General features: G+C 35.5%; 1 protein-coding gene across 11 annotated transcripts in view; it reads right to left on the bottom strand.

The window, feature by feature from the left end:
* The window catches only part of FAM135A (family with sequence similarity 135 member A), a 123,608-nt gene that overhangs the window by 36,144 nt on the left and 61,097 nt on the right, over window positions 1–26,367 (bottom strand). For 10 of the 11 annotated variants that reach the window (XR_009543795.1, XM_060167619.1, XM_060167617.1 and 7 more), the window contains 5 exons: window positions 23,920–24,046; window positions 23,159–23,312; window positions 18,906–18,983; window positions 14,784–14,833; window positions 8,738–8,893 (listed from right to left, as the gene is read on the bottom strand). Coding sequence is in view for 10 of the 11 variants with exons in the window: in XM_060167619.1 (XP_060023602.1) it covers window positions 8,738–8,893; window positions 14,784–14,833; window positions 18,906–18,983; window positions 23,159–23,312; window positions 23,920–24,046 (565 nt within the window). In the remaining variant the exon portion in view is untranslated. Of the gene's footprint in view, window positions 1–8,737; window positions 8,894–14,783; window positions 14,834–18,905; window positions 18,984–23,158; window positions 23,313–23,919; window positions 24,047–26,367 lie in introns of those variants that run through there. The other variant, XM_060167623.1, reaches the window with a different exon arrangement.

The following is a 26,367-nucleotide window of genomic DNA, read 5'->3' on the forward strand; positions in this document are numbered from 1 at the left end:
GGTAATCTGACAGGGATTGCATTGAATCTGTAGAATGCTTTGGGTAGTAGAGTCATTTTCAAAATATTGATTCTTCCAGTCCAAGAACATAGTATGCCTCTCCATCTGTTTGTATCATCTTTAATTTCTTTCATCAGTATCTTACAGTTTTCTGCATACAGGTCTTTTGCCTCCCTAGGTATTTTATTCTTTCTGTTGCAATGGTAAATGGGAGTGTTTCCTTAATTTCTCTTTCAGATGTTTCATCATCAGTGTGTAGGAATGCAAGAGATTTCTGTGCATTAATTTTGTATCCTGCAACTTTATCAAATTCAATGATAAACTCTAGTAGTTTTCTGGTGGCATCTTTAGGATTCTCTATGTATAGTATCATGTCATCTGCAAACAGTGACAGTTTTACTTCCTCTTTTCCAATTTGTATTCCTTTTATTTCTTTTTCTTCTCTGGTTGCCGTGGCTAGGACTTTCAAAACTATGCTGAATAACAGTGGCGAGAGTGGACATCCCTGTCTTGTTCCTGATCTTAGAGGAAATGTTTTCAGGTTTTCACCATTGAGAATGATGTTTGCTGTGGGTTTGTCATATATGGCCTTTATTATGTTGAGGTAGGTTCCCTCTATACCCACTTTCTGGAGACTTTTTATCATAAATGGGTGTTGAATTTTGTGAAAAGCTTTTTCTGCAACCACTGAGATGATCATACGGTTTTTATTCCTCACTTTGTTAATATGGTGTATCACACTGATTGATTTGCGTATATTGAAGAATCCTTGCATCCCTGGGATAAATCCCAGTTGATCATGGTGTATGATCCTTTTAATGTGTTGTTGGATTCTGTTTGCTAGTATTTTATTGAGGATTTTTGCATCTATATTCATCAGTGATATTGGTCTGTAATTTTCATTTTTTGTAGTTATCTTTGTCTGTTTTTGGTATCAGGGTGATGGTGGCCTCGTAGAATGAGTTTGGGAGTGTTCCTCCCTCTGCTATATTTTGGAAGAGTTTGAGAAGGATGGATGTTAGCTCTTCTCTAAATGTTTGAAAGAATTCACCTGTGAAGCCATCTGGTCCTGGACTTTTGTTTGTTGGAAGATTTTAAATCATAGTTTCAATTTCATTACTTGTGATTGGTCTGTGCATATTTTCTATTTCTTCCTGGTTCAGTCTTGGAAGGTTATACCTTTCTAAGAATTTGTCCATTTCTTCCAGGTTGTCCATTTAATTGGCACAGAGTTGCTTGTAGTAGTCTCTTAGGATGCTTTGTACTTCTGCGGTGTCTATTGTAACTTCTCCTTTTTCATTTCTAATTTTATTGATTTGAGTCCTCTCCCTCTTTTCCTTGATGAGTGTGGCTAATGGTTTATCAATTTTGTTTATCTTCTCAAAGAACAAGCTTTTCGTTTTATCAATCTTTGCTACTGTCTTCTTTGTTTCTATTTCATTTATTTCTGCTCTGATCTTTATGATTTCTTTCCTTCTATTAACTTTGGGTTTTGTTTGTTCTTTTGTCTCTAGTTCCTTTAGGCATAGGGTTAGATTGTTTATGAGATTTTTCTTGCTTCCTGAGGTAGGCTTGTATTGCTATAAACTTCCCTCTTAGAACTGCTTTTGCTGCATCCCATAGTCGTGTTTTCGTTGTCATTTGTCTCTAGGCATTTTTTGATTTCCTCAGTGATCTTTTGGTTATTTAGTAATGTATTGTTTAGCCTCCATGTGTTTGTGGTTTTTACGTTTTTTTCCTCTGTAATTGATTCTTAATCTCATAGTGCTGTGGTCGGAAAAGATGCTTGATATGATTTCAATTTTCTTACATTTACTGAGGCTTGATTTGTGACCCAAGATGTGATCTACCCTGGAGAATGTTCTGTGCGCACTTGAGAAGGAAGTGTAATCTGCTGTTTTTGGATGGAATGTCCTACAAATATCAATTCAATCTATCTGGTCTATTGTGTCATTTAAAGCTTGTGCTTCCTTATTTATTTTCATTATGGATGATCTGTCCATTGGTGTAAGTGAGATGTTAAAGTCCCCCACTATTATTGTGTTACTGTTGATTTCCTCTTTCAGAGCTGTTAGCAGTTGCCTTATGTATTGAGGTGCTCCTATGTTTAGGAGCACCTCAATACATAAGCACCATATATATATGGGTGCACCATGTATATATGGGTGCATATATATTTATAATTGTTACATCTTTTTCTTGGATCAATCTCTTGATCATTAGGTAGTGTCTTTCCTTGTCTCTTGTAACATTCATTATTTTAAAGTCTATTTTATCTGATATGAGTATTGCCACTTCAGCTTTCTTTTGATTTCCATTTGCATGGAATATCTTTTTCCATTCCCTCACTTTCAGTCTGTATGTGTCCCTAGGTCTGAAGTGGGTCTCTTGTAGACAGCATATATATGCGTCTTGTTTTCGCATCCATTCAGCAAGCCTGTGTCTTTTGTTTGGGGCATTTAATCCATTTACATTTAACGTAATTATCAATATGTATGTTCCTATTACCATTTTCTTAATTGTTATGGGTTTGTTTTTGTAGGTTCCTTAGCATTTGTTGTAGAGCTCGTTTGGTGGTGTTGAATTCTCTTAGCTTTTGCTTCCTATGTAAAGCTTTTGATTTCTCCATCGAATCTGAATGAGATCCTTGCCGGGTAGAGTAACCTTGGTGGTAGGTTCTTCCCTTTCATCACTTTAAATATATCATGCCACTCCCTTCTGGCTTGTACAGTTTCTGCTGAGAAATCAGCTGTTAACCTTATGGGAGTTCCCTTGTATGTTATTTGTCATTTTTCCCTTGCTGCTTTCAATAATATTTCTTTGTCTTTAATTTTTGTCTATTTTATTACTATGTGTCTCGGTGTATTTCTCCTTGGGTTTATCATGCCTGGGACTCTCTGCGCTTCCTGGACTTGGGTGGCTATTTCCTTTCCCATGTTAGGGAAATTTTCGACTATAATCTCTTCAAATATTTTCTCGGGTCCTTTCTCTCTCTCTTCTCCTTCTGAGACCCCTATAATGCCAATGTTGTTGCATTTAATGTAGTCCCAGAGGTCTCTTAGGCTGTCTTCATTTCTTTTCATTCTTTTTTCTTTATTCTGTTCCACGGCAGTGAATTCCACCATTCTGTCTTCCGGGTCACTTATCTGTTCTTCTGCCTCAGTTATTCTGCTATTGATTTCTCCTAGTGTATTTTTCATTTCAGTTATTGTATTGTTCATCTCTGTTTGTTTGTCCTTTAATTCTTCTAGTTGTTTGTTCTTTAATTCTTCTAGGTCTCTGTTAAATATTTCTCGCATCTTCTCGATCTTTGCCTCCATTCTTTTTCCGAGGTCCTGGATCATCTTCAATATCATTATTGTGAAATCTTTATTTGGAAGGTTGCCTATCTCCACTTCATTTAGTTGTTTTTCTGGGGTTTTACCTTGTTCCTTCATCTGGTACATTGCCCTCTGCCCTTTCATCTTGTCTATCTTTCTGTGAATGTGGTTTTTGTTCCACAGGCTGCAGGGCTGTAGTGCTTTTTGCTTCTGCTGTCTGCCCTCCGGTGGATGAGGTTATCTGAACAAATGTTCTTTAAGTTCTTTTTATACAAACCTGATTTATGTTTACTGTTAGATACAACCCCTACTGGTTTAAGTTATTTGTTTTCTCAATCCACAGTACATTATAAAGAGCAAATGAAACCAAGGGAGAAGGAGAAGTAGAGCATATATAGTATATATAGGCATTAAGTATACATAAGTATAATAGACAAAGGAAATAAGAACTTGATGCTGAAACAAAAAGGTCCCTCTTAAAGAAAACCTAGAAAATTCCCATAAAAAGCAGATAAAATCAGTAAAAAAAATTAATATAACTTGGGCCTCTCTAATGGAGGATCTACTATCCAGACATTTTTGAGAGCACAGGACACCAGTGTACTATTAAAGCAGAATAGATTACACAAGATTGATAATGATAACTAAGTCACTTTGAAAGGGCTAAATTAGGTTCCATATACTCTACTTCAGAAGGTAAGCAACCATGAAGCACACTAGAAAGTTTTCATTTAAAATGGTCAAAAATAATTTAAGGAAAAAATCAGCCCTTTAGAAAGCACATATTGGATGATAACAAAATTCACTTATGGGTAGACTTATTTCTTGAAAATTCTGGGCATGTTTTTTGTATATACACATAAAAGCTATAATACATTTTATGTTAATAATTACATTAACAATGGGAGTCTGCCTAAACCTTGCAAAATAGGAAATAAATGGCATCAAACTAAATATTACAAATAAACAATATGTTCTCAGAAAGTACTTCTACTTTATTAAAAAAAGATAGAGCTTAATATATTAAGGTTCACTGATACAGTTGTACTGAAGGAATATCAGATGAAGTAGTTTTAGAGATGAGTTCTTAAAAATGCAAACTGTGCAATGTTTTGAATAGATAACACATCATTGTAAAGAAACCTTTAAGTGGGAAAGGATGGCTATACAAGTTATTTCTAACTCTTTCCCTCTTCTAGAGCACAGAAAGCATCAATACACTTGAAAACGTTATGATCTTAAAATCTCTGTAAAAGTTAATAAGAATTCCTGACCCTCCACCCTTGTTAGGGGAAGCTAGTGGCTACACATTAGAATCCAGGGTCCTGCTGATCCATATGGAAGCTTTGAAGGGCAAATTCAAAGAAGTGCTCCTTCAGAACAGAATGAAGATTCCTCAAAAAACTAAAAACAGAACTACCGTATAATGTAGCAATACCACTCCTGCGCATATATCTGGAGAAAACTCTAATTCAAAAGGATACATGCACCCCAATGTTCCTTGCAGCACTATTCACAATAACCAAGACATGGAAGCAACCTAAATGTCCACTGACAGGTGAATGCGTGAAGAAGATGTGGTACATATATACAATGGAATACTACTCAGCTATAAAAAAGAATGAAATAATGCCATTTGCAGGAACTTGGATGGACCTGGAGATGATCATACTAAGTGAAGTAAGTCAGACAGAGAAAGACAAATATCATATGATATTACTTATAGGTGGAATCTAAAATAGGACACAAATGAACTTATCTATGAAACACAAACAGACTCACAGACTAGAGAACAGACTTGCGGTCGCCAAGCGGGAGGGGGTTGCGGGAGGGAAGGAGTGGGAGTTTGGGATTTGCAGATGCAAACTAGTATATATAGAACAGATAAACAACAAGGTCCTATTGTATAGCCCAGGGAACTATATTCAAAACAAAAACAAAAAGGTGCTCCTTCCACAGGCAGATACAACCTGCCCCCGGGAAGGAGAGGCCAGATTTCACTTCCCACTCCCCCTAGTAGAATGCTCGTATTCAGGGAAAAGCCTAACCCTGTTAATCACTTGGAGAATTTTTAAAAAATTACCCATGCCTGGGCCTCATTCAGCACTGGTAAGTTTTAAAGTTCCCTAGGTGATTCTAATGTACAGCCATGGTTGAAAAGCACTATTTAACTTCTACTTAGACCATGACAGAGCAAGTAGTATTGGATTGACTCTACTGAAAACAACTTACAAAACTGCACAAGATACAGGAGCAACTGTTTCAAGCACTGAAGAACATCAACTAGACATGCAAAGAAGCTGGAAGATGTAACTTACAACCAAGAGATAAAAGCAGTTAGAAGTAGACTCCAAGATAATCTAGGTGTTAGAATTAGCAGGCAAGTACTTTTCTTTCTCTTTTTAAATAATTAATAGACTAGGTTTTTCAGAGCAGTCTTAGGTTTAGAGAAAAATTGATCAGAAAGTATAGGGAGTTCCAACTATACCTCAAGCCCCCAAGTTTCTCCTATTATTTACGTCTTGTATTATGGTGATGCATTTGTTATAACTGACGAACCAATACTGATACATTGTTATTAACTAAAGTCCATCGTTTACATTAAGGTTCACCCTTGTTGTTGTGAATTGTATGGGCTTTGCCAAATGTATAGTGACACGTATCCACCATTACGATATCATAGAGAACAGTTTTACTGCCCTAAAAATCTCCTATGCTCCACCCACTAGACTCTCTCCCAATCCCCCTGAGCCCCTGGCGACCACTGATTATTTATTTATAGTTTTTCCTTTTCCAGAATGTCATAGAATTGGAATCATATAATAGGTAACTCTTCAGATTGGCTTCTTTCATTTAGCAGTGATATACTTTTAAGGTTTCTCTATGTCTTTTCGTGGTTTGATAGCTTATTTCTTTTTATTACTGAAAAATATTCCATCGTGTAAATGCACAACAGTTTGTTTAACCATTCACCTGATGAAGGACATCTAAGTTTTGGCAATTATAAAAAAAAAGTTGCTGTAAATATCTGAGTGCAGGTTTTTGTGCAGACCTAAGTTTTTAACTAATTTGGGTAAATACCAAAGAGCATGGTAGCTGGATTATTATGTAAGAGTATGTTTAGATTTATATGAAACTGTCAAACTGTCTTCCAAAGTGGTTGTATCATTTTGCATCCCCAACAGCAATGAATGAGAGTTCCTGTTGCTCCACATCTTCACCAATATTTAGTGCTGTCAGTGTTTTCAATTTTAGTCATTCTTACAGGTGTGCATGGTACCTCGCTGTTGCTTTAATCTGCGAATCCCTAATAATTTATAAGTTGGGTATTTTCCTTCCCCCAAGTGAAAGGCTAGAGAGGGCTGGAGCTGGGTCCCCCAGGTCAGCTGGACTCTAGAAAGACAGTTTCTGAGGAGGAAGGTCTTGTTAAGAAGGACAGAATGCTCTGGATGTATTTACAAATGGCTATTTCCCCCTCTCCCTGCATGAGGGGATTTCTCTGATTTGAACTATGTGAACCTGGTAGGGTTCCTGGAGCTAAAACTCATAGAAGTGTGGGTGTCCCCTAAGACTGGGCCCTCCTGGAGTTATTAACTCAAGCTTGTTCACACTGAGCCTCCAGAAATTCATCAATTACAGTTTAAGTTTTGCTCTCCTGGTACTGGCTCCTGGTGACTTCTGTTCATGGGTTGGTTTCTGCTTTGGCAAGATGTGATTCTCTGTAACTGGCTAGCCATCTCTCCAGTTTGGGGGTCAGGAGTTTATCCCGTGGCCTTGGTTCTCTAATGGACCTAAAAAGGTGTGTTGATATTTGGTTTGTTCAGCTCTTTTCTTGTTGTTAGAAAGGGAGTGATGAAGTCCAAGCCTCTTAAAGCTGGATCAGAAACCAGAAGTTCAGGCAAGTACTTTCAAGCCATAAGTATAAACTAGCCAATGACTGGGAGGAGCTGGTCATAATGAATGAAGAGATGAGGAACCTTAGCAGGAAAATGAAATGATTAAAAAAAGAAAAGAACCAAAGGCAAATTTTGGAAGTAAAAAGTATATATCTGAAATGAAAATTTTACTAGAGAAGAGTTAGAGCAGATTAGACACTACAGAAATGAGTTAGTGAATTCAAAGATGGAAGAACAGAAATTATTCACTCTGAAGAGCACAGAGAAAAACTACTAAGAAACAAAATAATATCAAATAGTGTAACATAAGTGAAATCAGAGTGCCAGAGAGAGAGTAGAGGAGAAAACTGGGGCAGAAAAATTCTGTAGTTCTTATGGCTAAAATTTTGATAAAAATATCACCCTGCAGATATGAGGATCTCGGCAAATCACGAGATAAATAAACATAAAGATAAATACCAAGAAAATATATAAATATATATTTAGATAAATATAAAGAAAATATATAAACTACAAGCAATATAAAGAGAACTACAACAAGGCACCGTCAGAGTCAAACTGCTTCAAACCAAAGATAAGGAGAAAATTATAACAGCAGCTGGAGGGAAACAACAATATAAATGACAACTGATTTCTCATCCGAGATTATGGAGGATGATGATAAAGGTATGTCTTTAAAATACTGATACAGGAAAAAAAAGTTAATCCAGAATATTGGTTAAACAACCGTATCAATCAACTTGACCTAATTTATTTATTTATTTATTTTTGGCTGTGCCATGCACCTTGTGGCATCTTAGTTCCCTGAAAAGGCATTGAACCCAGGCCACTGCAGTGAAAGCACCAAGTCCTAACCACTGGACTGCCAGGGAGTTCCCAACTGTAAATATATATGTTCTCAACACCAGAACACATGAATATATTAAGCAAATACTAACAGATCTGAAGGGAGAAATAGAAAGCGACACAGTAAGTCCCCTACGTATGAACGAGTTCTGTTCCGAGAGTGTGTTCATAAGGCCAATTTGTTTGTTAAGTCCAACAAGGTTAGCCTAGGTACCCAACTAACACAATCAGCTATATAGTACTATACTGTAATAGGTTTATAGTACTTTTCACACAAATAATACATTAAAAAAACACAAAAAATAAAGAAAACATTTTTGATCTTACAGTACGGTGCCGTGAAAAGTACAGCAGTGCAGTACACCAGCTGGCGCTTCTTAGCAGTACCAGCTACATCACCACTGCTTTTACACTTGCTTCCGGACGTCGTACGCTTGAAATAAAGATACTATACTACTGTATTCTATACAGTACAGTACAGTAAAATACACAAAAGCACAACCACTTGTAGAGGATGCACGCACGTGACAACGTAGCCAGACACGTGGACTAACTTACGTGACTGGACATGCGAACATGTGTTTGCATCTTTCAAAGTTCACAACTTGAAGATTCGTATGTAGGGGACTTACTGTACTCATTAAAATGCTCTAACATCACTTTTTTTAAACTTACCCTCAAAGTATGGTGCTCTTGTGCTAGTACTAGTCTTAGCTCTTCATGTAGTGTTATAACTTCCAGAAACTGTCCCCATAAAGCCATTAGAAGTGAGCAAAGTTGTGCGAGATTCATATTTATAAGTTCTGCCAGTTCATCAGGATTCTCTATTTTCTGAAATGACAAGGGAAAAAACCTTTACTGCTCTCTAAGAATTACCATAACACACCTATATATATTACTGAGAATACAAAGGCAAATTTTTAGTTTTAAAAAATGGGTGTGTGCGCGCTTGCATGTGTGTGTGCGCACTTGCATGTGTGTGTGGAGAGAGACCAACTGACCCATGGCTTTTTTCTATCTGATAGTTACTACAGCACTTTTCGACCATTTAACCAATATTTCAATACCGGAGGTATCTTGTTACTGAAATAACATCATAGTCTAAAGTTACAAATCAGGATTCTATAGAACATGATCAAATTCAAACACTAAAATACTGGGAATTTTAAACACAATGTACAAATCATGATGAAAGTTATAAAAATTTTGAAAGATGATGAAATCTTAAAATCTGATTTTTTTCCCCATCAGCTAAGTAAAGTACTTAAAAGATCCGTAACTCCTCAGAAAGGACTGAGACACTCTCTAAAGTACTGCTTTGCCCTCACACCTGTGCTCCTAGATTTTATTTTGCTTGCGGGAATCCTTTCATAGAGCTGTCGAACACTTCTTTCCTTCTCTTTTCTAACAATTCACTCACCCAGTATTTACTGCGCACATTTTACATGCTAGGGCCTACATTCTACAGACACCAAGATTAATATGAAAAGTTCGCAGTCTAATGAGGAAAGAAAAGTGGGTAAATGATTACAATATACTATTATGAGTGTTCTAATAGTGGTATTAAATTATCCCCTTTATTTAAATATTCACCTAAACTGATGATGGAAGTTAAGAGTACTGAATGAGATGCAGAATCTTCTAAAAGGCATTTGGTCTTCTTGAATTGATAAAATAAGAACTTCTAAACAAAGAATAACAAAGGACTATAAGTCAGAATGATGTTTCTCTTTGGTCAAGCATTTTTATCATAAGGACAGGCTTTTCTTCAATACACTGAGGCAGCCGTCAGTCTTCAGGGACGTAGTATCTTGATGCAAAAATCTGTCTTTAATTACTAGTAACACTAAGAAATCTACTTTAAATACATACATGGGTGCTGATCTCATTTTCCTACTGTAAAGATGGAAGAAGTCTGCTCAGATTGAAGCTGAGAGCCATTCCCACCTACACACCAATGATGGCCTCATTTATGGCTCTGGATCACATATCCCCGAGCTCTAGGTCCAGCATCTACTGGATGACTGTACTTGGACAGTTCAACGTGTCCCAAACTGCACTGCACCCTCCCTTTCTAAAAACAAACAAAACCCCCAAATGTTGCTTATCACATATGACCCTCTTTCTCTCAGTTTGTATTGGCTTCTTTTTGAAGTCTGCAATCCAGCAGGCTTTTCTTCCCCAACCCAAACCAAGCTTCCATTTATCTTCTTAACTAAGAGAACACTTAAAACAAAAACTCCGCAGCATTAGTAAGAAAGGAAGGGATCGTGTCTTATTCACTTTTGTGACTCTGGTTACCGGTACACAGTAGTCACTCAATAAATACTAACTGGATGAATAAATGAATGAATGAATAAGGAATTACAGGCCTCGGATAAGGAAAAAGCTCCCAGAATACAAGGACAAACTCAGAAAACGCTGACAAATTCCAGAATTCTGGAATGGAAGCTAATAGAGTCAACAGATGATAAGTACTGATTCATCAACATACACAGAAATTCTACAGAGGTGTTCTGCCCCAGGAAATGGTTTATAAGTGTTATTAGAAATGAAGCTAACAAGTTTCTCATGTCTCCTAAGAACACACAAAAGATTAAGATGTACTATAAAGAAGCTGAAACCTGCAGTATTGTTTCAGGAATGAATTTAATGGAGTTAGGAAAAGAAGACTAGAGTAAGTATTTGACAGTGATTAAATAGCACTACGTAAGGCAAGCAATGCTACACCTAGTATAATCTACACACAAGTAGAACTAATTCTCCTCCAGAGAGCAAGGCTATCTAGATACCTTGTATTTATTAATTGTATTTCTCAGGGATCATGGCACCAAGGTTCTGAGAAAGGACTTTTAGTATTTTCATTATTGGGAAAAGCATCCCTTCGGGTATAAATTACTCCTTTGGTTTATATAACTCTTTACAGTAAGTGTCAAAATATAAATAATAATCTCTTTTTTATATTAAAAAGGAAATCAGAATTAAGTTTGACAAGATCTTTTATATGTATAAATGTAGGAATAATAAGACCTTACATTTATATATTTTTTTCAAATAACATTCATTATTTTGTCCTATTCATAGCACTCACTGACCTTGTTTGATTACAAAATGGTGCTTACTTTAATAGACTTGGAAATGGGGGAAAGCAAAAAAAAAAATAAAGTTCATTTTAGTTTATAGTCTTCAATTTTTTTCAGTTATAGAGAGGAAAAAACCAGAATCATATATAGCTTTATGCCATTTTCACTGGATAACACAGTATGAGCATTTCCCTACATCATCGAACATTTGTTGAAAGCAACATTTTTAAGGTTGTACAACTTCTTTAGATTATGAGTGTCCCATGATTTCTTTAACCATTGTCCTACTGTTGGGGATTTATTTAGGTTAATGTTTTACAATATTATAAGTTACACTACATATGAATTTCTGTTTATTTGGTATAAATTAAGAAGAAATACTCTTTTTGGCTTTGGATACATACTGCCAAACTAATCTCTGAGAAAGATCTACGAGGTACGAGAATCTGTATCTCAGCGCATCTCAATAAGCATTACATTGTTATTAAAAAATCACAGCTAGGGCTTCCCTGGTGGCGCAGTGGTTGAGAGTCCGCCTGCCGATGCAGGGGACACGGGTTCGTGCCCCGGTCCGGGAAGATCCCACATGCCGCGGAGCGGCTGGGCCCGTGAGCCATGGCCGCTGCGCCTGCGCGTCCGGAGCCTGTGCTCCGCAACGGGAGAGGCCACATCAGTGGGAGCTGCACGTACCGTGAAAAAAAAAAAAAAAATCACAGCTAGGTTAAAAATGATGTCAGAATATTTAAATTTTGGGTTCTTTGATAATTAAATATTTTCCATATACTTATTACCAGTTTTTGTAATTTGGTGTCTAACCTATATTAATATGAAAAATGGGGAATAACAGGTTTCCGTAACGATTTGTAAGACCTCTTTGTAAGACTTATTATTCCACCTCTTGTGTATTCTATCTGCTGTCAAAGTTTACCATAGTTTACGTTAAATTTTATGACGTCCATTTAAATGCTGAAATTAAATACGAGTACATAAAAATTTATTAGTAATATTTGAATACATATAATTTTTTGACACTTAATACAGATGGATATAGAGTAAAGAATAAAACTTTTCCTTCACAGCCCCATCCTTCATTGTTTTTGTTTTTTTGCGGTACGCGGGCCTCTCACTGCTATGGCCTCTCCCGTTGCGGAGCACAGGCTCCGGACGCGCAGGCTCAGCGGCCATGGCTCACGGGCCTAGCCGCTCGGCGGCATGTGAGATCCTCCCGGACCGGGGCACGAACCCGTGTCCGCTGCATCGGCAGGCGGACTCTCAACCACTGTGCCACGAGGGAAGCCCTGTTTTCTGTATTTTTGTTAAGTTTGAAATGTATATGTATGTGTGTATATATATCCTTTCAAATATTTTATATGTATTCTAATCACACAAATATGATCAAATACATACAGAGCTTTTATTAACATATAAAAATCGTACTCATATTTTTCCAACTTATTTTTTCTTTTAAAGATTTTTGACGTGGACCATTTTTTTAAGTCTTTATTGAATTTGTTACAACATTGTTTCTGTTTTACATTTTGGTTTTTTGGCCCTGAGGCATGTAGGATCTTAGCTCCCGGATCAGGGATCCTACATGAACACCCTGTATTGGAAGGCAAAGTCTTAACCACTGGACTGCCAGGGAAGTCCCTACTTTTTCAATTAATATATCCTAGAGAGCTTTTCAGCATGAAAACAGTACCTTGCATCATAAATGAATACATATATCTTGAATTAAAGAATCCATGTCAATGCATAGAGACTTGCCTAATCCTTTCAAATGGCTACATGGGAATTGACAATTCTTTATGTCTGTTGAAATGTATTAGCACTTCTGCGGGACAGATTCCTAAATAAAAACTGTTTTGTGGCAGAGCATGTGTTTTAATAGATGTTTTCAGAATAGACTGATGAAGTGACCTAAAAAATGTACCAGTTTCTACCCTCACCAACAGCACAGGCAGATACTAGTTTCCCTACACCCTTATCAACAATGCAGATTAGCAGTCACTTTCATTTTTGCAAATTTCATGGTCAAAAAACCCTTTTATTGTTTAAATATGCATTTCCCTGGTTTTCAGTAAGACTTAGTGTCACCTATGTAGCCAACTTGTTCTGCTAAGAACTGCATTTTGTACATTGCCTCTATGCACATCCCTTTTTCCCGGGGGGTGTTTTGAAACTGATGCATAGGACCTCTTTATATATTGTGAGTATTAATCATTTGCCACTTTTAAGTATTGCAAATATTTTCTTCCAGTTTATTGCTTCCTTTCAACTTTATTTATATTTTATTTTGTTTTAAAGAAGTTTCAAATCATCAATACCTTATTTTGTCTTTTATACTATTACTCTGAAAAAGTTATTTCATATCCTAAGATCAGATTGTTTATATATACATGTATATGTAAATTTATCTTCCAAATTTTTCTGGACATTTAACTCTTCAAGTCCATTTAGAATTTTCTTCTGTAGTATGGTATTTTACCACACTATTTATGTAACCCGGTATTTTATCATATATTCAATTCTTAAACATATTTAGTGACTGTTTCAGTGCTATTTAGTTTCATTGATTTGTCTTTCTAGTCTTTTAGAGAAGTCCTACTCTATTTCCATAACTGTAGTTTTATATATATATATGTTAGCATCCACTTGGGCAAGTCCCTCTATATTATTATTATTCAAAAGTTTTTCTTAGTCATCCTTATCTTTCTTTAAGTGATCTTTAACATAAGTTTAAAGTTTCCAACAGTATTTTGATACAGACACATTAATATTATTAACTTGAGAAAAACTGGATCTTTCAGAGATCGTTCACCTTTCTGTCTGGGAGTATCATAAATGTTTATTCATCCAAATTTCCTTTAATATGTCAGTGAAACACTGTATTTTTTTTCCATATTAATCACAAACATCTTATTAAGATTATTTCTAAGCGTATATAATTCTTTGGGGCAACTATTATAATGACATTAGTGCTCCTGCCTATGTATAATTTTACAAGGAGAAGGTAAATACCTTTTCCAAAGGGGTCAAGTCCTCATTTAAATTTACATACAGAAATACAACCCGAAGTCAATATATTTTTGTTTGATTCATGTCTCCGATTTCTTCCATTAACGTAGCTAAATAAGAGTGAAATACATAGGGATCCTAAAATAGTCAAAACACTTAGTTCCATGGGGAAGAAAAAGGAAAAATAAAAATCTATTCAATTTAATTGCAAGAATGAACTAGTGGAAAAATGGTCTGAGACAAACTGATCTCTTGAAATAAAACAAACTTTCATTTCTAAACAATATCACTTTACAAAAGTATGTAAGTTTAAGTAATGCTTAAAAAAATTTTTCCAGAAATTCTTTGAGTGAACTAATAAGAGAAAAAGGACACTTCTGATCCGTTAATTGTCTTTGCTATTTCATTTATATGCACAATAATATACATTTTAAAGTTAATTTAACTTCACGTTCAAGTCAAATGTTGTTTGATCAAGTAAGTTGTGTTTCTACCTAGATCAACAATTTTATCTTTGCATTTTAGAAAGGATAAATAATTAATATTTTGTTCAATAAAATACTTAGAAAACAGAATCCACTCAAATAACTTGGTAACGTGAATTTTAAAAATGCAAGTACCTTGACTTCTTCACATAATTCAGTAAGTCGCGCTTCCACATCCATTTCCTCTGAAAGGAGTAAAGAGTAATTGGAGGAAGTATCTCAATGTTAGATCTGTAAACTGTTTTTGAAATTATAGAAATAAATTAAATTACCTTTAAAAAACCAGAAGGTTGCAAAATATAGGACTACATTAAATGAGTTAAATTTCAATGTAATATATTTTTCTAAACACATTAATCATGCAGGTAATGTGATAATTAGTAAATTCTATGTTCTGATTACAGGCATACCTCGAAAATATTGCAGTTCAGTTCCAGACCACTGCAAAAGAGTGAAAACTGCAATAAAGCTAATTACATGAATTTTCTGGTTTCCCAGTGCATATAAAAGTTACATTTATACTATACTGTAGTCTATTAAGTGTGCAATAGCATTATGTCTAAAAAACAATGTACATACCTTAATTTAAAAATATTTTATTGCTAAAAAAATGCCAACCATTATCTGAGCCTTCAGTGAATTGTACTCTTTTTGCAATAGTAACATAAAAAATCACTGATCACAGATCACCATACTAAAATAATGATAATAATGAAAAAGCTTGAAATAGTGAGAGAACTACCAAAATGTGATACAGACACAAAATGAGCAAATGCTGTTGGGAAAAATGCTGCCAACAGACTTGCTTGCCATAGGGTTGCCATAAATCTTCAATTTGTGGAAAACACAGTATCCGTGAAGTGCAATAAAGTGAGGTATGCCTGTATTAAGTAGCGGGTTTCTGTTCTCATAAGAGGCTAACACTGTCAAGGAACTACTGACTATATACCTCAAGTAACTTGCACAACTGCACCACAGAAAAGATAAAACATACAACTAAGGTTTTATTGCACTTCACATATTATAAGTTCCAGTGATCTTAGTATTTTGTATTACATATGTACATGCTTCACTTTTTACAAAAGCTCCGCTTTTTACAGTAGCTAATAGTTCAAGTCAAAATAATTTTTATAACCAAAACATATATAAAGCATGCCTGGAATATAAGCTGTTTAATGAAAATGAATGACAAAATCCTTTCCGACAAAAAGTAAGTTTCTATTTTAGTTTAATAAATTCAGTTGTCTATCAGACAGTCTAAAACCGAGGCAATTTTTTCCCATATAATCCTGACTTATTTAATGTATGCTACAACCATTTACAAAGGGGGGTGCAGATTAATTTACGATCAAAATGGTAATATTTACAAAGGAGTACAGAAACTAACAGAATAGAAGACTTATTAGTTACTTTTTGCAGGGAATACATTTCGCTAAAGCCTGAAATATCATGTTTAGATATACTCAGTTTTTCTTCAGAAATCAAACTAAAATGAGTTCTCCTAAGAGAACTCTAACAGCATAGCGTCAGCACACAACATTCCATAATCGTGTGGCTCTAAGGGAGTTTAACTGATCATTCTCACACAAAAGCAAGAATACATTCTGTGACATCCTTGAATTCATTCATCAGCTCACTGTCTCGTAAGGTATACTGAATGTTTACTAGTTGATAAAAAGAATGATAAACATTTAAATTTGATAAAATAAGCAGTTACACTGATGTGCTGAACACAACCAAGCTATGATGGGAAGAACAAACACTCTGTTGGTAACTAAAACCAGGAGGACACACAAATGTTTTGGAATTCACCAAATATATAAATAACCCACTGATAACTAAAGAAATCTGCTGAGATTTCAAAAATCATTTCACAGTCAGGTAAATCAGTGGCTTCTAATGTTAGGTTTTCCAAAAAAAAAGAAAAAATCTGGCAGACCCTGTATTAAAATCATAACTTCCATATGCCAACATCATCACATGTTTTCACATCACTCATGATGTTTTCCTCTGATAGAAGAAAATCAGCAAAATTGGTCTTAGTAGGTTACATATCCTACCTATGAATTTTTAAAAAATGAAAATAAACTTTTTAGAGTTTTGATACACTTTTCTCATCTTTACATACAAGAGCCTAAGTGCAGAAACTGGTCCATTTGCATTATGGCTCGTGAGAGCTACTTCAATGCAAACACCTTCAGGGATGCTTAAATGCTAAACTTAACTTCAAAACCTTTGAGATGAAATGATTTCAACATCATTTAGGATTTTAACTGAGTTTAATTAATTTTTCCTTTAAAAATGCCTATATATCTATTTATACAACTGTATAGAAACATATACAGGTTATTTTCTTACAAGTTTTCTTTTCGGCAGCGCCATGCGGTGTGATCTCAGTTCCCCAACCAGGGACTGAACCCAGGCCGTGGCAGCGAAAGCCTGGAATCCTAACCACTAGGCCACCAGGGAGCTCCCTACACACTTTGTTTTACCTTGGCTCCTCCTGCTAATTGAAGGTGGCAGCTTAGAACACATCCTTCCATATTTTCAAATATATACATATATGAGATCTGGAGTCACTGCTTTCCAAAAATGGGTGTATTTTACAAACGTGCTGCGATTTGCTTTTTTTCTCTCAGCACTACTCCATGTAAATGGGATATGCAGCCCTAAAGCACTTTTTTCAAATGGCTGCATAATATCCCTTGGTGTGGGTACCTCAAAGTCCATTCTTTGCTGAAAGATGGGCATTTATCTTTGTTTTCAGTGTTTTGCCACTAAGAATACTGTGATCAATGTGCGTGCACATATACCATTACATACGAGTACTCCTTTCCGTGCTACAGATGAACAAAAATGGAGTTGCTAAGTCGAAAGGTAAATGTATCTTAAATTTATCTTCTAAATCTATCCACCCTCTCATCTCCTCATTCATTCAACAGATATTCATAGCATAGTTCAGATAATACCAATACACTGCTAGGAGTTAAGGATGAAAGATATCTCAAAAAAAGTGTTATTAACGAACTTCACTATGTTTTAGTTTCGAATGAAGTCTTTTCCCACTCAACCAAATACTGGGCCCTTCTTTATATAGGCCTTATTATATGAGCAGCCTTTTTAAAAATTATTTAGCATGCTTACATCTAAACTGATAGGCTGACAATACAATAGTTAATGAGAAGTATATTTTTATTGCTAAAAAGACCACTAAAACATGTCATAAATGACCGTTTCACACCATGAATTCTTCAATTTTATAGTTAAGTTACTTAATGAGAATATAAAATTATATTCTAAAATAATGATCATAAATAAATCTTCAACCTTTCTTTTTTCCTTCCTGATAACAAGATAAGTTTCTCACTTCACAGTTTTAGTGAAAACTGACACAATTTAAGTATTTCTGGGCTAGTTTTCATTTGAGAAATGTGGAGAAAGATTTTGGCTCCTTAATTTCCTTTTGTCCATACTTCCGAAAACTGAGAAACAAATGCTGTGATTTAATTTTATTTTTTATTTCTACAGCTTTTAGTAACTTTTAAAAAATGTAATAGTGATGGTCTATTCAACACCAAGTAAAAACTTTCAGTATACTTATGGAAAGATAATAAATTAAGTACTATTGCTATTCAAGAACAAAAGTCTATAACATATAGGGAAATATATCAATAAAATAATGAGATCGCAATATTTCCTTTCAAATGTGTAACATATCTGGATAGTGGCGACTTGATATTACTGTATTTTGCTTTTTAAACTTAGAACAATAAAAAATAAATACAAATTGACTCAAAAAACAAAGCCAGATACTAAAGATGCTTCTCTCTTTACTTCTGTAATGCATGAAATTAGCTTCAGTTTTTAAACCACATTTTATTAACCTTAGCCCTATCCAAAGACAAACTGACTTTGAACAAATTTAAGGCATTACCATTAAACCAACAAATTCTGGCAATGAACATGGTTTCCAAAAAGTGCTCTTTGTAGGAACTCTAAAATGAATATGTTAAAAGCCAAAGAAATCTTTGCATTTAACATTTCCAGTTTTAAATAAAAACTTCAATATTAAAATTAATTACAAATTAACCAAAGCTTATCTACAAACCAAATTGATTCTAATAGTAAGTTCTTACATAAGGGTGGTAGGAACATACAATATTAAGAAATACATATTTATGAAATTTGACACTAATTTAAAGCAAAGTTTCCTGCTAATTAAAAGGGATTATTTACTTAACCTATTTGTAAACGTACCTAGACAGGTGTCTTTCTGGGTTGGTGGCTGTTTTCTTCTGAGAAGGCGCTCATAAAGGACCTGCATGTTGGCCTTGGCTAGTTATAAGGATTGTACACAGCACTAGTTACTATACTCCTTTTACAATAAAATTTATTAGAATTTTCCAATTTGTTATTAATAGTTTTAGTATTGATGTGATAGTGCAGTTAGATTAGAACACTAAAGCAAAACCTTTCAGTTAGTTAATTAGCTTATTAGAATTACAAATGATGTACATTCACGTTTATGTTACTTTGTTCTTTTCTCTATTTAAGTGTATGTGCCACTCAACATTTCATAATCCAATATTATTTTTATGTTTTAGTTTCTTAAACTCAGAACTTTAGAGTTGGCAGGGGTCTCAGAGATCAGCGAGGTCAACCCCCTGCCTTTACAAGTGTAGAGACCGGGGCCCCAAAAGGTTACAAGACTTGGTAAAGGCTAGATTCCAGAATCCCTGACACCCATTTTCAGTAAGGGTTCCTTGCACCAAACCAATATTTAACTGTATGTCATCAAAAAAATGTACATCATTCATCTACGAGAAAAGAAAAAGACACAAGCAGAACAGAATTCAAGGCATTATTCTTAAAAAGGGAATAGAGTTTAGATACACTCCTCACACACCATGGTGGAATTTAAGACTTTTAAATATATACATATTTGAAAACTCAAGAAAAGTGCTAAATAGTAGAAGGAAATAGAATACATCCTCTAATCAAGAACTACTTTACAAACTTACTAAAACTGGTGAATATAATGATGTTTAGTCAACAGCGTTTTACAGAAATATTATCTAGTGCCTACAATCTAATTTTGCTAGGATAAAAGTAAACAATGTTAATAGTTCAGAATATGCAATAGTTTTTTTTGAATAGTTAATAATATTTTTAGATGTTTTCCTAGAATATGCATTCAAGAATAAACTAAAATTCACAATAAATAGAAAATATAAATAATGAAAAGTTTAAGAATAACACAAAGTATCACTGATAAATATTTACTGAAGATGAATCTTGAATTTAAAAATCCCTAGGAAACTACTATAAAGTATGTGCTGATGTTTATGTACTTTTCAATTATCAACAAAAACTGTATTGTGCTTTTTCATTCATTCATCCATTCAACAAATATATTTTGAGTAAACACCATGTGTAAGGTACTAATAATTTTATTCTACCACTATTATTTACTTATTTGAAACTGAAGTCTAGGGGTTTGCTTTAGAATTTTATTTTCTGATAAAATATTTTAAGCAAATAATTTGGAATAAAATTGATATTCATTTAGTAACTGACTCCTGAAATTAAACATAAGGGCTCTTTTAATTATGATATTTTCTACATTATATTCATAAGCCCAAAGTAAAACATATATGCCATAAAAGCCATCCTTACTCCAAAGTTAAAAATCTTATAAATAAATGAATTATCATACTGAAGTTAGATAAATTAGTGCTAATACTGTCTAAGCTATTTGAAATAAATCTTTGCCTTTGAAAAGAGATGCTTGTTTCCTTTAAACATTATTTTCTTTTGTACAGAAATATTTTTTTATAAGTTAAAATGTGGTTCAAGCGTTTTTCCATTTGGAAACATTACACGTTAAAACTCTGAAAATTCCGTGCACGCAGCATGGACAGGCCCACCTCAGACAGGGCTCTCTGTACTAACCCACAAGAACCCCACCCAGCTGTGGGAGTCTCTCCTGTCTCTCTCAGTGCTGAACTGACTCCTTATTAAGGGAAAGGGGATGTCAAAGCTCTTCAAAGACCTAGAAGAGGCCTGCTCTTTCCTCAGCACTTTGCTCAGCCCGAAAGAATTCCTCCGTTAACCAGTTTTCCTTGTGGAGCTTCCTCATGCCTTCTGCTTTCTGGATGCCCTCCTCTTCCCTTCCTGATGCATTCAGCACATCTGGACCCCTTCAATCCTCCTGCCCTTAGAATGGAAACCAGTTTGCATAAACAGTCCCAGTTACTTACAGGTAGTAAGTGACAGCAATGGTGCACACATGCACATGCAGTGCTGAGCACTACACGATGATGCTCCACGAATTCAACATCCAAACTGCTAACAGATTCTCCTATAGAAATGCCATTCCACGTGGTTTCTGTGTCATACCACTACTTTTCAGTAACATGGTATCGCCCTTCATTAACATTATGGTTTAACAGTTTTGTGGTCTGACCATTAAACCTAAGTTAACCAAAATGTATCATATAATTCTCCTAAGAAAATGTGTTTGAATCCCAAAGAACCAAATTAAAAAATACATGAAGCATAATTTTTCCATTAATTGAGGATTAGTGATAGCTTAAATTAGCTCTATTCTACAAACAATTCTTTCATTTTCAAAAAAGAACATTTTTAGAAGTTTACATTTGAGGCAGTGGTCTCTTAAAGGATTTTCCTAAAGGAAATAGAAGATTCTAAGTACATGAAACAGCAAGGAAAAAGAATATTCCAGAGAATAGTAATCAAAAGGTTTCCGTACTACCATTTTTGACTTGAGGAAGAATACATGAGCAAGAAAGAACAAACATTTTCCTACTGCTTGTAAAACTGGGGATACATTGGGATCCTTGAATTAAACATTCTAAATAGTCAACTGAATGATATCTGTTTCTAGTCAAGTCAGGAAAAGCGTGCACTCAACTGACTGATAATGAAATTAATCCAACCCGTGGGAGCATCTGCTGACAGGCAGTGGTACAACAGCCAGCCTGTTCTCACAGCTGAACTTCAGTGAGGTACAGATCACTTTCTTACAATTCTTTTGTATCTCAAGACAGGCAGTTATAAAAACGGGCTAATTAGTCTCAAACCCAAGAATTATTTTCAGTAACTATTTTTGATAGTGCATCAATATTGTTAAAAGACAGATCCTTGAGGAACAAAGAAATAAGAACACTGATTAATTTCAGTAAAATTTAAAAAGTAATTTCTGATTTATTCAAGTATGTAATGATGAAAATAATTTATTCTAAAGAGAATTAAAATGTGCTTTTTATGATGAGCTATTAGCTGATATTTGAAAGTAAAAGCTTATAAAACTTTCATAAAATGTCTGAATAAAAACATTTTTGCAAATCTCAATAATTTATCTTCTGTGAAGTGATATATGTATTTTGCAAACTACAAGTGGTATACAAAATCAAGGCAATATGATTTTTTTTTTTTTTTTTTTTTTTTTTTTTGCGGTACGTGGGCCTTTCACTGTTGTGGCCTCTCCCGTTGCGGAGCACAAGCTCCGGACGCGCAGGCTCAGCGGCCATGGCTCATGGGCCCAGCCGCTCCGCCGCACGTGGGATCTTCCCGGACCAGGGCACGAACCCGTGTCCCCTGCATCGGCAGGCAGAGTCTCAACCACTGCGCCACCAGGGAAGCCCAAGGCAATATGATTTTTTATTGTGTATTACAATATACATGCAGATATTAATGTCAGACAAAACCCAAAGACTAGTGTTTTAAAATTATTTGAAAAATTTTCAGAATGTTAAAACTGAGTAATGTTATTATTTTCTGAAATGAAATAAAAGAAATAAGATCTGAGATCACTTAAAACCAAACATATGGGGCTTCCCTGGTGGCGCAGTGGTTGAGGGTCCGCCTGCCGATGCAGGGGACGCGGGTTTGTGCCCCGGTCCGGGAGGATCCCACATGCCGCGGAGCGGCTGGGTCCGTGAGCCATGGGCCGCTGAGCCTGTGCTCCGCAACGGGAGAGGCCACAGCAGTGACAGGTCCACGTACCGCAAAACAAAACAAAACAAAACAAAAAAAACACCAAACATATTTAAAAACAAAGGTCCCAAGTACCTACAATCTGCTTAGACTGTTAAATATTTGGAAGTATGGATTTAATTTATGTTACCTAATCTATCTAATTTCTCTTCCCTATCTAATAATTCTATGGATAATTACATTTGTTTTCTAGTAAGCTTTCTGCTTGTATTCTAAGAGAAGTAGTAATATTGACATACTGTTCAAAAAAATCTACCAAAAGACTCATTTCAAACTTAGCACCAAGAAATTATTTCTCAATATCATACAGTTTTTTTTAATTTCAGAAAGTAATTATCAAAGATTGAAAAAGATGAAGTTGAGAGAGAAGCAAAAGTGAAGCACATAAACTTGGTTTTAGTACAGAAACTATGGCCAAGCTGATAACTAGCAATATGAGAATGAAGAGAGTGCCTTGAACTAAAGCAGAGGTCTGGCTACTTTCAACATACCCAGTTCTAGTTTCTGACAAGAGGGAAGCTCTTCCGTTACCGTAATGAAGTAGCTGTGCAGCCCCTTGAAGGCCAGCAGGAGGGTGGCGCAGAGGGTGTAATGGAAACGGTAGGCGTGACGCAGGAAGGAGTCTGCAATGACGAAGCTGAAGCCCTAAACAAGGAGTCGATTTGGGACACACTGTTAGTAACCAAGAGTCTAAAAATAGCACCCTTGAAGCTTAGAAAAATAAAGGACTTACAAATCACAGTTAATTCTAAAACGGATAAGAAATCTAGCAATATCTTAGGGAGTTGTTCTCATTCATACAAGTAATTTAAACACAGGAAACTTCGACTGAGTGGTACTCCACTTTCGTAGTCTGAGCCCCCTTTTCTTTCAGGGGAGTAATGGCTGTATTCATACTGCTGGGTCTCAACTCTGGGTCTCAACTCTGGCAGTGACTCTTTACAAGCACCTTTGCAAAAATGATTCTACCAGTTGTGTGAAGGGAGCAGGGGGAGAGAGTAAGTAATAAAAAAGACCCCGGCTGTCAAAGGTCTCTATCCATTAAGTCTTGTAAAATCTTGAGGTATCAGGTTCGTTTTCAAAAAAACAACTGGAACCAACCAATTTGTTAAGATCATATTTAATTAGATCTGTAAGTTGTTGATCTCAAATAATGAACAAAAGAATGATCACATTCACAAACATAACAGTTAAAACAAATTTCATTCAAAGTAAGAGAGAAAAGAGGATTTATAAACATATCAGTTCTTACGTCTGGTGATAACTGTTTTGTGTAGTTAATACCAAAGACCACACTTTCAAGAGTAGGAATCACAGAATCTTTGTTTTGTGCTGGTGCATTTCTGTTTAACCAAGTAGTCTTCACAGGGCGAGGAAAGCTGGAGGAACAAGCATCACATTATTATTGTCATAAGAGTCTATTTATAGTGTTAAGTTAAATGTTTACAAAAGAAAGTCTTAGAGGGGCAGAATAAAAAGCAAGGGATTTGCAAGGCTATGATTTCTAAACTCTTCTTAAAGTAACTTTACAATTTTTCCTTTAAGAATTTGAGATAAAGTACTGGCTAACTATAAGAAGGCCAAAGCATTTGACTGGTTGGCAGTTTGGCAAAAGGGAAAAGACAGGAAAGTAAATCAAATGTACCATAAGCAGAGAGCAGCCTTCATTTGCAAAATGAATTTGCTTTGCAAAAATGAAATATCTAGATCCTAGCAACGAGGGTGTTGCAAGTCATTGGTAAATACCACTTGCTATGAAGTGTTTCTTAAAATTGAGCCTTAAAAAAAAAAAATTGAGCCGAAGAAGCTATATTGAAAAAAATCAAGTATAAGAAACAAGTTATACAAAAAACAAGCAAAGAAAAATCCTAACCTCAGTTACATTAACTCATTGATTTAATGTCTATAGTTGGGTTGATCATAGAAATTGTTTTATATAAATATAACATTTAGGGACTTCCCTGGTGGCGCAGTGGTTAAGAATTTGCCTGCCAATGCACGGGACACGGGTTCGAGCCCTGGTCCGGGAAGATCGCACATGCCGCAGAGCAACTAAGCCCGTGTGCCACAACTACTGAGCCTGCGCTCTAGAGCCCGTGTGCCACAACTACTGAGCCCACGCACCACAACTACTGAAGAAATTAAAATAATAATAATAACGTTTAAATATGTAATACTGTAAGCTAAAAATTTTTTCATCTAGTTTAGAGGACTAAAAAGTCCAGCTATAACAAAACTCCAGGAGAAACCCTGCATTTATAGAAGCATAAATAGTGAGGAACACTACCGTTAACAGGACCCTTCTACCAGCGTACCACCAGCAAAAAGCCTTCCTTCCCCTTGCCTTGCTTTCCTTCCAGACCCTCTCCTTTACAGGCAAAGAAGGGCACAGCTCTAGCAGCGAGAGAGGGGACATCAGAGCCCAGGGCAGTGACGGAAAGAGCAGCAACCCCAGTTGTCACAGGCACCTCAGTCTCTTCTCCCATCGCCAACCAGAGCCAACAGCTAGTCCTCTTGGCTTCTGATTCTGAGCCAAAAATGTCCTCTCCTTGCAGTGAACGGTCTCTAGGAGATGAGCCGCCTCTCCCCACCAATCTGTGCAAGAGCTGCAGTACCGCAGGAGGAATCGCACTGAGTCACCAGGATGAGCTCTCCGTACTCAGCGATTAGAGAGCAGCAGTGATAACCCGAGCTAACCGCTAGGGACTGTTTGCGCATTTCTTCCGAAAAGAAATGAAGCCATTGTTATAAAGAAAAAGGAATGCTTGAAATAGCTTCGTTAGGGATTCTTACTGAAATTACAAAACTAAGAAATTCGGAAAAATACTGGAATGTATTTTATAAACAGATTAAAAACTTTTAGCATTAAAACCTAACAGGCTATTCATATAAAAGTAATATTGTATACTACTTATTCGAAAGTTATACTTCTAAAAAACATACTTTCCTGTCAAAGAATTTTCATTGAGTTATCATGCTGTTAAAAATTAATTTATTTAATCAACATCTAAAATTGTTTTGAGTAAGTTTATAATAAAATTATATATAATCATAGGAATACTTTCCTGTGTACAAAAGTTATAGCAACTGAGAACAAGCTCTCAAAGGTCTAACAGGAAAGACAAAAATGGCAAAACAACTAGCTCCAGATCTTACTACAGAATAAGGAAGGCAAAGCAGGCCATCAGGAGAAAAGAGACTTCTTCCTGGCCCCATGCTCTAAAGACATCACGGGACAACACAGGGGAAATGCGGCTCACAATTTTTACAGCAACGTAAAGACATGCAACAGGCTGTTACTTGGGGGAAATATGTTACGTTGTCTTGGTTTTCTATAAATTCTGAAGTAGGTAATTCTACAAAATCACCTACTTAGTTTTCTGATAAGTCAGTTTAACATTATAACCCTTAAGCATCATCCCTAACATCAGTTGCTGGAATAAAATTTGCATCAGAAATTGTAAAGTAGTTCAGAAGTCAAGTCAATTTGGAGCCTTTTCACATAAGTTACTGATTTAAAAGTGTCTATCTGTTACCCATGCCACAAGGATGATGTCTTATTGTAAGAACTAAAGAGCTTGAACTGTATTCTTACATTAATGAAAGACAACCCATCTCCCCATGGAAGAGAGCAGAAAAAATAATTATCCCAATGAATTTATTATGATCCAGAATATCATGTACCTTTAGGCTAACATGA

This window comes from Lagenorhynchus albirostris, chromosome 12 (assembly GCF_949774975.1).
Source record: "Lagenorhynchus albirostris chromosome 12, mLagAlb1.1, whole genome shotgun sequence".
In the NCBI taxonomy this organism is placed as follows: Eukaryota; Metazoa; Chordata; class Mammalia; order Artiodactyla; family Delphinidae; genus Lagenorhynchus; species Lagenorhynchus albirostris.